An 11,767-nucleotide genomic window follows, 5' to 3' on the forward strand; every position below is an offset into this window, starting at 1 on the left:
ACCTCACAAGTTGTGAATCTTAAATGAATACAATTTTTTGGGGGGTGGGAGGCAGGATTTTACTCTGTTGCCCAGACGGGTGCAGTGGCATGGTTTCAGTTCACTGCAGCCTTGAACTCCTGGGCTCAAATTATCCTCCTGCCTCAGCCTCCTGGGTAGCCAGGACTGCAAATGTGTACTATCATGTTTTGTTTTGTTTTGTTTTGTTGGTTTTTTTGTAGAAATGAAAGGCTTGCTTTGTTTCCTAAGCTGCCATCAAACTCCTGGTCTCAAGCAATCCTCCAGCCTCAGTTTCCCAAAGTGCTAGAATTACAGGCATGAGTATCACACTCAGCTGAGTAAATATAATTTTAAATTGTCAACTATATCTCAATAAAGTTGAGAAAAAACCTTTAACTATATGCACATTACCATATTTGTGAAAAGATTGTATGCTTGACTGTTGATTGTCAAACTAAAATAATCAAAAGGTCAGAATCTAGTTTAAAGAGAGTTTATTCAAGTGCAAAGTTTGAGGATAGTCACTTGGGAAGCACAGATCACAGATTCCGAAGAATAGAAGTCAGTTTTCTGAACTATATATGTTTGGGTCTTAGATGAATGAGGTTTAGGAAGCTTAACAGAATTTCAACATTTTTCAATATAAGGCTTGTTGTATAGTTACAATAGTCTAGTTGAGGCAGTCTTTTTCTTTTTTGGGAAAGGTATATTCAATATTCCACATTAAAGATGTGACCTTTTCCAGGTACAGTGGCTCACGCCTGTAATCCCAGCACTTTGGGAGGCAGAGGTGAAAGGACTGCCTGAGCCTACGGGTTTGAGACCAGCCTGGGCAAAAGGCAAGACCTCGTCTCTACAATAAATAAAAAAATTAGCTGTGTGTGGTGGTGCATGTCTGTAGTTCCAGCTACTTAGAAGGCTGAGAAGGAAGGATCACCAAACACAGCAGGGAGGCTGTGGTGGCCATCAGCATGCCATTGCACTCCAACCTGGGCAACAGAGTGAAACTCTGACTCAGACAAAAAAAAAAAAAAAAAAGTAACCTTTGAACCATCTGGTCTGAGTTAGGTACAGAACAATAAATGAGGCAGTTAATCCATGACAAATAAGTGATCAGAACGGGAGAAGGTCTGGTTTCTAGTGTCTCCCAATCATTTACAGAAAAAACAATGAGGAAGAGAGTTAATCTAAAATCTAAGAAGCAGAAGTCACAACTACATGCTATGTGACTCAGATCACTGCGACAACTCTCTCAAGGTATAAAGTGTTTTTGAGGTTCCAATTGCCTTTAAATTGTATATATTCTCACATGATAAAAATTTCATATCTTTTTTATAAAAAAATATTTAATATATTCATTATGATGACCTAGAACTTCACAGTATTTAATTTTAATCTCTAATAGATGTTTTGCTTAAACAAAAATCCTAAGAAGTGGTAAATTAAATACTATTTGAATCCTAAAATAAGAGACTGGAAAGGATTGAGTCTCCATATATTTATCTAATCCATCTGGGGGTTGTATCTTAGTCACAAAAAACAGAAAAGTTGTTCTGAGTCCTAAGAATTGAGACAGGAACATGAAAGCCCCATTTAAAAAATCATGCCAAATTAAAGCAATGACATATAAGATCAATATTCTATCTCACTTACAGATGTAAGGTGCTTTATTACAAAGACAGAGGCCTGAGATGAGAAAATCTTATTTGATGTGAGTTTTATGTAGGAAGGGGCCTTTAAGACAATTTAGTCTCTAATATAGTACAAGATGATCTCACAGCCATCACACAGGTGAATTGAAACAGCACAAAACAATACAATAGGTTGCTCTGTTTTGTGAATAGTAGGCCTGTTGGGTAAATTTAATTATTAAAAATGAGATAAGCTGAATATATTGGCTTCACTTGCACAAACATAGTCTATGGTGGAAAATTAACTGATAAACTATCACTGTGATTTGAATAAAATATTCATGGCTCATCTAGTGATGCTTCAAAACTGAATACAGGGTTATTAAAGACCAAGAGTGCCAATGAGAATATATTTCTAAGCATTTGAAAGCAATAAAAAGAACCATTATGACATTATAAGACAACCCTTTATGTCCCTGTCTGATATAAATATGACTGAATTGTTCTGTTCAGTATAGTATTTGCTATTCCATAATTATTTAGGAAAGTAATTTTAAGTATTATAGTAAGAGGCCTTGCCTTTATCTGATAAATAGAAAATTAATTAAATGAACCTATAATTAACAATGTAAAAATTCTATTTTTAAAGATGCTCAAATAAATTATGCTTTTTTTGACTTTACTTTTTTTCTTACCTTTCAAATTCTGTTGATATTCAATGGTCTGTTGTAATCCTTTTATTATATTATGAAGAGTAGCACATTCTAAAACAAAGAAGATCAGTTTACTTGAAAATCTCTTGCCTTCATTTTGGAATTATTCTCTCAGTTGAAATAATTAAAATATAATAATATTTCTCATCTACTCTGGTCTCATCTACTCTGGAGGCTGAGGCAGGAGGATCACTTGAGCTAGTAGTTCGAGCCTGCAGTGAGCTATGGTCACTCCACTACACTCTAGTTTGGGTGACAGAACAAGATCCTGTCTCCAAAAATAATACTAATATTTAATTGACAATTAGAAGAGCTTAATAAAACTAGACATCTCAAAGTAAATTATATAATATATACCTTTTAATCACCCTTTAAGTCAAATGAATTTCAAAACTTAGTAATGAGTTTCTTTTTTATTACCTGACTTTTTTTTTTTAATTTCAATAGCTTTAGGTGGTACAGATAGTTTTTGGTTACATGATAGCACTGTGTAGTGGCAAAGAAGTCTGGACTTTAAGTGTACCTACCACCCCTACCTGTGCACATTGAACCCAATAGGTAATTTTTCTTCTCTCCACCTCTTCCCCTTCTAAGTCTCCAATGTCCATTATATCATTCCCTGTGCTTTTGCAGATCCTTAGTTTAGTCCCCACTTGTAAGTGAGAATGTACAGTATTTGGTTTTCTGTTCCTGAGTTAGTTTGCTTAGGATAATATTCTCCAATTCTGTTCAAGTTGCTGCAAAAGACATTATTTCATTCTTTTTGATAGCTGGGTAATATTCCACAGTGTATAAATACCACATTTTCATTATCCGTTGATCAGGTTGTTGGACATTTAAGTTGATTCCACATCTTTGCAGCTGTGAATTGTATTGTGGTGAACATACGGGTGCAGGTGTCTTTTTAAAATAGCAAACTTTGTTCCTTTGGGTAGACACCTAGTAGTGGGGTTGCTGGGTCATATGGTAGACCTACTTTTAGTTCTTTGAGAAATCTCCATATTAATTTCTATAGAGGTTGAACTAATTAAACTCCCACCACTAGTGTGTATGTAGTCCCTTTTCTCCACATCCACACCAGCAACGATTGTTTTTGTTTTTATTTTTTAAACAATGGCCATTCTCACTGGCATAAGGTGGTGTCTCGCTGTAGTTTTAATTTGAATTTCCCCTACAGTTAGTCATGTTCAGCATTTTTTCATACATTTGTTGGTAGTTTGAGTTTTCTAAGGCACAGTACAGCAGGGATTCTCCCATGTGCCTATGCAATCACTGCCCTAGAAATAAGGAGCACCTGGGAAACTAGGAGGAGTGTGTCCATACTCAAACACCGACATACTCAAACATGGTGTGTCCATATGAAAAAACATCCTTAGGAGAGAGAGTCAAATTATATTGTTTTATTTAAAGACAGAGCACCAGAGCTTGTGAGAAGGTATAAAACAATGCTTTTCATGGTCCTTCAGCCTGTCCTCTCAGTACTCATGCTTGAGTCTTAGCACAAGAGATTAGCAATAAAAGAAGTTAAAACTCAGTGAGTAGTGTTCCAAGGCATCAGCAACTTTGCTGCTAATTGATTTTTACACAGTGGGAGACAGAACCTTCATAGTAAATGTTAGAGTCCTGACATGTGCGTCTAAGCCTTGATTATACTATTAGTTACCACCAGCAACAGTCACGATGGGTGGCAACAGTAGGGAAACTGCTGTGTCTTCAGCAGTCCACTTAGCTATAAGTGCCACAATAGCAGGGACTATTTTTTGTTTTGCTTATCATTGCTTCTGAACATTTAGAACAGTTGTGGTCCATAGTAGGCAATCCACAAATATTTGTTGAGTGATTGATGGTTATATAGGTAATATCACAGCAGGCAGGAGCAGGAAAGGGGTAAGTGGAGAAGCTCTAGTCTGAAAATAACACATATGTTATTGACTGAATAAAAGAACCAGTAATGTAAAGGGAGAATCCAAAACTTCTCACCTTTCAATTAGAGGTTCTGCACTTAGTCTTATGTATGTTCTTCAACTATCCTGATATAAATGGAAGTATTTTGTAAAAGCTATACGTTTTGTGAAGATATAAGGTTCTACTATTGTGGTTCTTCACTCCTCCCTGTCCTCCCTACCATTCCCACAACCCACTCAGACAAAGTTCTCGTCATCCTTCATTTTCTCTAACTTGTTATTTCCCAGTAAGAGAGGGTTAAATTACATTTGATGGACATTAGCTAAGAACCTGCTCCATGTATAATACTGCGTTAGCTGCCACAATTAAAACGTTAAAGAGGCAAAGACTCTGCCATCACTTGTCCTTGTTCCTTTTAGAGTAATGAATCCAGGGATTCATAAAATATAGTAACTGAAGTTACTCAGTAATCAGCAAATTCAAAACAGAGCCCTGCAACTGAGAATATTTTGTTTCAGAAATGTGTAATTTGAACACAAGGTGGCTGTCTCACCACATTTTTCTATAAGGGAAACTGCCTTGATAAATTCTTCATAAGGTAGAGTACCATTCATACATCTTGAATAACGACTTTTAATATTCGCTGCAAACCTTAATCCACTTTTTTTTGTGGACTTTACTATGTAATTTGAAGAATTTTTTTCCTAACAAGCCCTTTCTACAAACCAGAGCAGAATATTAAGCTCTTTTTTTTTTTTTTTTTTTTTTTGGTTTTTGTTTTGTAGAGACAGGGTCTACTTTGTCATCCATGCTGCAGTGCCACAAGGAGCAACCATAACTCATTGCAGTCTTGAGCACCTGGACTCAAGTGGTCTTCCCACTTCAACCTCCTAAGTAGCTAAGACTATATGTCCAAGCCACCCTACCCAGCTTATTTATTTGTTTGTTTGTTTATTTAATCGATGATGTCTCACTCTGCTGCCCTAGGCTGGTTTCAAGTTCATCTCTCACCTTGGCTTCCCAAAGCATTGGGATTACAGAATTGAGCCACCGTACACGGCTTAGACTTTACCCTCCAACAGTGCTCAGTCTCTTAACTGGAGAATTGGTAGACAGGTTGATTATTTGTACAATGTCAAGCAGAACAAGGGTGTGCAAAAATTGTGAGTGTTTGTAAAAGAGGTTTGCAAGTGACTGGCCATAGAAATTAAGGCTTGTAAAAGAGGTTTGCAAGTGACTGGCCATAGAAATTAAGGCTTAACGAGAAAAAGAAACCTAAGGGGGCTAGAGGCAGAAGATGCTCAGGAGTGAGGAGTTGGGGAATAAAGAAATTAAAATACTAGACTTCAGTGAGACTCCAAAATGGACAGAAATGGCAGAGGACTTTCAACCCTGTTAGTTCAAAGTGATCTCAAAACAAAGAAACAACTACCCGTATTTCTGTTTTCATTTACTGTGTCTTAGAGATTACTCTATGATATATAAAACTACTTCATTCTTTATATCAGCTGCATAATATTTCATTAAATTAACATATATGTTCTTTAACAAGATTTCCACTGATGGACAGTTTCCATTGTTTCCTTTTTTCTTTTACAAAAATATAGCAACAAATATATCCATCATTTTGAACATGTAAAAATATATCTTTATGATATATTCTAGAAGTATAATGATTAAGTCAAAGGATATGTGAATTTTCAGTTTTGCCAGATATTGCCAATGTATTTTCCACAGAGGTTTTACTCCCTAACTAGCAATATGTAAGAATGACTGTTTCTCTACATCCTTGCCAATAAAATAATAAACTTTCTGATGATTTAACCTGATGCAAAAAAATGGAATTTCATATAAAATTTTTAAGATATGAGAGAGCTAAAGCATATTTTCAAATGTTTATAAGTCACTTGACTTTCATTTTCTGTGACCTACTATCTATTTGTCTATTGTTAGTGGTCTTTTTCTCATTAACCTGTCTATGAGTTGAGTTGCAATCATTTTACTATTTTAATTGTTGTTGTTGTTGTTTTTTTATTTTGCCATGTAGAGTTTCCCATCATGCTTTGTCAAGCAAATCAGTTAATGGACTGCTATCCAAAGTATATTATAACTCTTAAAAATCAACCATAAGAAAACAAACAACCCAATTAAAAAATGGGTAAAAGACTCTGAACTGATATCTCACCAAAGAAGATATATAGATGGAAAATAAGCATATAACAAGATATTTGACATTAGGGAATTACAAATTAAAACAACGAGGTACCACAACACACCAATTAAAATGGTCAAAATCCAACACACTGACAACATCAGTTCTGGCAAGGATGTGGAGCAATGGAAACTCTCATTCATAGTTGGTGGAAAGACAAAATGATACAGCCACATTGGAAGACAGTTTAACATCTTCTAACAAAACTAAACACACTCTTACCCTATGATGCAACAACCATGCTCCCTGGAATTTACCCAAAATAAATTGAAACTTACATCTAGCAGGGCTCGGTGGCTCAGCCTGTAATCCTGCGCTTTGGGAGGCTGAGGTGAGTGGATTTCCTGAGCCCACGGTTTCAAGACCCGCCTGGGCAACTTGGCGAGACCTCATCTCTACAATAAATTAAAAAATCAGTCGTGCCTGTAATTCCGGCTATTCGGAAGGCTGAGGCGGAAGGATCGCCAGAGTCCAGCAAGTCGAGGCTGCAGTGGCAGGGAGCGGCCACTGCACTGCACTCCAGTCTGGGCGACAGAGTGAGATCCCAACTCAAAAAAAAAAAAAAAAAAAGAAACTTACGTCTACATAAAAATCTGTATATGGATATCATAGCAGTTTTACTCATAATAGCCAAAATTTGCATGCAATCAAGTTATCCTATAATAGATGAATGGATAAACAAAGTGTGGTACCTCTACAGGATAATATAATAAAAAAAGAATTGTGCCATTAAACAACAAAAAAAATGAAGGAAAATTAAGTGCATATTGCTAAGTAAAAAGAGTTTATTTGAAAAGACTACATATTGTATGATTCCAACTATATGACATTCTGGAAAAGACAAAAACTATAAAGATAGTAAAAAGATCAGCAGTTGCCAGGCATTCGGGGCAGAAGGGGAAGGAGGGATATGTGGTGCATTTGGGGATTTGGGGGGATTTTTGTCCTATAAAAGTGATTCCTTTCTTCCTTTTTTTTTTTTTCTTCAGAGACAAGGTCTCCCTCTATTCCCCAGGCTGGAGTGCAGTGCTATAATCATAACTCATTGTAACCTCAAACTCCTGGACTCAAGTGACCCTCCTGCCTCAGCTTCCCAAGTAGTTAGAACTAAAGATGTACACCTCCATGCCCAGCTAATTTATTTTTATTTTTATTTTTTGTAGAGATGAGGTCATTGTGTTGCCCAGGCTCATGCAATCTTCTCACCTTAGCCTCCCAAAGCTCTGGGCTTACAGGCTTGAGCCACTGCATCCTCTCAGCCAATATCATTTTTGATGTTGACCTTGACTATGTGGCTAAGGTAGTATTTGTCAGGTTTCTCTACTCTGTAGCTACCTTTCCCACTTTCACCCTTTCCACATTGTATTCTTCAATGTAGTGAAGAAAGTCACTATACTGAGCCCACACTTAATGAGTGTGGAGTCATGTTCTTTCTGCTCAAGGGCAAATACCTACATAAGTCATTTAGAATTCTTTTGCTCAAGAGATTTGTCTCCTTTTCCTCATTTATTTATTAATCATTTATTTATATCAGTATGTACTTGTGGATATTTATTTTATACTTTTGGTTATAATCTAACATTATTTTCTTGCTCACATTGTTCCAGCATTGGTCAATGAGAGTTCTTTCCTTTGGTTCTTATGTCACCTTTGACATATTCCCATCATCATTGGTCTGTTTTTTGTTTTTGTTTTTTTGACAATTTTCTTATTTTTTTTTTGGTATTACAAGATGCTTCAGGCTTATCTTATATATTTTTTTCCCTAGTCCTAGGATCAGCCATTTCTCCAAAGAACCCTGACTTCTTTTATTAGAGAATGATATTGGAAACCAAGATCGGACCTCAGGTATGCTTAGTGCTACTAGGATATTGTTGTTTCTAGGCCCTCTCAGTTGACAGAGCAAGAAAATACATTTGTATGACTTAATTTTTAACATTGAAATTTTTGACCCATATATAATTTACTTTGATGTAATTATGAGGTAGGAATTCAACTTTACTGTTTTCCATGGTTTTATGGGCCTATATTGAGTCTTTGATATGCCATTTCTTGACTGAGTAGCCATAGACAGATTATTTAACTTATTTCATTCTATGTTTCTTCATTAGAGAGGTAGAAAAATAATACCAGTCCTATTTGTCTTTTAGGGCTATAATAAGGATAAAATGAGATGATACACTGGGACATTCTATGTGGATTTAATACTTTAAAATGTATAGTGTGATATTATTCAGTGTTGTACTAAAAAGCGTTCTCATTAGAATTAGTATTCCTCAGCCAGCAAAGAACTAACCTTCTTTAATTGAGACCTCCTTTGTTTGCATTACTTTTAATAAACAGTTCGTCTTTTCCAACTGAATATCCAGTATATTGTTCTTTCCACTGGTTTCTATCATTTTCTGTGGAAGAAATAGAATCAATGCTGTTATTTCAATTCTTTTACCAAGAGTATGAAACTAATGAAAATACAGACCACTTAATACTTGAAGGTCTAATAATTAAATCTGGCATACATAGTCTTGTGCTGCATAACAATGTTTTGATCAAAGACAAACCACACATACAACAATGGTCCTATAAAATTACAATTGAGCTGTCCTACACAGGTGTACCACCTTTTATCTTTCATATAAGAGTTTTACTGAAACTTTTCTGTTTCAATTTATTTAGATATACAAATACTTATCATTGTGTTACAATTGCCGACAATATTCAGTACAGTAGCACGCTGTACAGGTTGAAGCCTAGGTGTGTAGTCAGCTAAGTCCTCTAGGTTTGTATAAATATACTCTATTATGTTTGCACAAGGACAAAATCACCTAATGATACATTTCTCAAAAAAAATCCTCATTGTTGAGTGACATATGACTGCATTTTACATAAGCTCACCCCACAATTTATCTTTAATTTTTAAAGTAATATGATAAAATATTGAAAGAGACTAACAAAATGAAAAGTAAAAATATAAGTTAACTTAAATCCCTCTTTTTTAACTGTAAAATTTTCAGTCTCATGATTAACAATTCCTTATATGTGTTTCCAAAACATTTTATGACTATACAACTATAAAAAAGAATCATATGATGTTCTGTCCTGTACCTTGGCTGTCCCACTTAAAACTATTATCTGGGATATAATATCATGTAAGCACATATAGGTATATCTTGTTCTTTTAACAGCTGCATTTAGTTTCACTTTTGAATATGCTGTAATTTATTTAACTAGTCTCCTATTGAGGGGAATTTATGTCATTTCCACTTTGTTTTTGCTGCTATAAACAATAAATAAACATTCTTGAACATATCTCTGATATCTTTGTGAGTAGTATATGAGCTTCCATGTATTCCTCAAACAGCTTTGAAAATAATCAATTAATGATCAGTCATCTATATCTCTACCTACTTTTCTAATCTTACCACTTCTGCATTGCAAAGCAGTTTCCCAACATTATATTATTTCATCTGCTAATATTATCATCCATATGAATCTCTAAGAGATAAGACTTTCAAAATATGATCACTATACCATGAGCACATCAAAAAATGAACAGTCATTTATTTATTTTTTTTTCCTTTTTTTTTCTTTTTTTTGAGTTGTAGTCTCACTCTGTTGCCCAGACTGGAGTGCAGTGACTGCTCCTGGCCACTGCAGCCTTGACCCGCTGGGCACCGGCGATCCTTCTGCCTCAGCCTTCCAAGTAGATGGAACTACAGGTGCATGCTACCATGCCTGGCTCATTTTTTGATTTATTGTAGAGATGAGGTCTCACCAAGTTGCCCAGGAGGGTCTTGAACCCACGGACTCAGGCAATCACTCACCTCAGCCTCCCAAAGCACAGGATTACAGGCTGAGCCACCAAGCCTGGCTGAACAGTTATTTCTTATTTAAAATGCTTAAGTATATCAATAGATACTTCTCAAAAGAAGACATATAAGCAGCCAATAGATACATGAAAAAATGCTCAGCCACACTAGTCATCAAAGAAATGCAAATTAAAACCACACCGAGATGCTACCTAACACCAGTCAGGTTGGCCATCATCAATAACTTAAAAAACAGTAGATGCTGGGGAGGATGTGGGGAAAAGGAAACACTGCCGCACTGTTGGTGGGAGTGTAAACTAGTGCAACCTCTGTGGAAAACAGTTTGGCAGTTCCTAAAAGATCTAAAAATTGACCTTCCATATGACCCCACAATTTTCCTACTGGAAATGTACCTAGAGAAACTCAAATCACCCTATTAAAAAGATACCTGCACACATATGTTTCCTGCAGCATTATTTACAATAGCAAAAACATGGAACCAACTGTGCTGTCTATAGAAGGAGGACTGGAAAAAAATGTGCTACATATACATGATGGAATATTACACAGCCATAAAGAAGGACAAAATTATGAGTGCATCAACTTGGATGGACTTAAGAGTCTATAATACTGAATGATGTATCACAGAAACAAAGTACTAAGTACCATATGTTCTCACTCATAAGCAGACCTTGAACAATTATCATAATATTATAAGAAAGGATTGGCAGCAGTGGGAAAGTGCCGGGGCACATCTCATCAACGAGGGTATCTGTATAATGAACATTTGTATACCTAACCCTGAATTATACTCCACATCTTCAAAATAATTTTTTTAAAAAAGAATATGATAAATATTTCCAAATTACCCTCCAAAATATTGTGCTAATTCCTCTCCCACCAACAGAACTTCTTATTTCTTTTTCCTTTCTCTTGTATTATGTTAAAAATCACTTGGTTAAGTCCTCGTGTGGTGGCTCACACCTGTAATCCTAGACCTTGTGAGACCAAGATAGGAGGATCGCTTGAGCGCATGTGTTTGAGACCAGTCTGGGCAACAGAGTGAGATCTCATCTCTACAAAAGTTTTTGTTTTTTGTTTTTTTTTTTTAAAACAGTGTAGTGGTATACACTTGTAGTCCAAGTTACTCAGGAGGTTGAGGTGGATCACCTGAGAATAAGAAGTAGAGGCTGCAGAGAGCCATGATCTTGCTACTGTACTCCGATCCGGGCCACAGAATGAGAACCCAACTCGAAAAAATCACTTGGTTAAGAAAACAAAGTTTATTGTTGAAAAGAAGCCCCTAACATTACCTCAAAATACTCATTCATCATGAAAAATCATCTATTATGGCATGTGTGTATTTGTATGTATGAGTGCATGCTGAGGAAAAGAAGGACTAGAAAAGAATGATTAAAAAGGAGGGAAATCTATGCTGCCCATCAAAAGAGGACTGGATTTTAAAAATGTGGTACATATACACGATGGAATACTACGCAG

The 11,767-nt window shown here is 35.8% G+C and overlaps 1 protein-coding gene across 2 annotated transcripts in view; it reads right to left on the reverse strand.

Moving 5' to 3' along the window:
• CCDC152 (coiled-coil domain containing 152) overlaps positions 1 to 11,767 on the reverse strand; it is a 38,306-nt gene that overhangs the window by 19,637 nt on the left and 6,902 nt on the right. For both annotated transcript variants that reach the window (XM_008052712.2, XM_021709814.1), the window contains exons 3-4: positions 8,758 to 8,863; positions 2,327 to 2,395 (exon numbers count right to left, since the gene is read on the reverse strand). In XM_008052712.2, coding sequence (XP_008050903.2) covers positions 2,327 to 2,395; positions 8,758 to 8,863 — 175 coding nt within the window. The remainder of the gene's footprint in view (positions 1 to 2,326; positions 2,396 to 8,757; positions 8,864 to 11,767) is intronic.

Source organism: Carlito syrichta, unplaced genomic scaffold (genome assembly GCF_000164805.1).
Source record: "Carlito syrichta isolate Samal-C Ts95f unplaced genomic scaffold, Tarsius_syrichta-2.0.1 Scaffold287357, whole genome shotgun sequence".
NCBI lineage: Eukaryota > Metazoa > Chordata > Mammalia > Primates > Tarsiidae > Carlito > Carlito syrichta.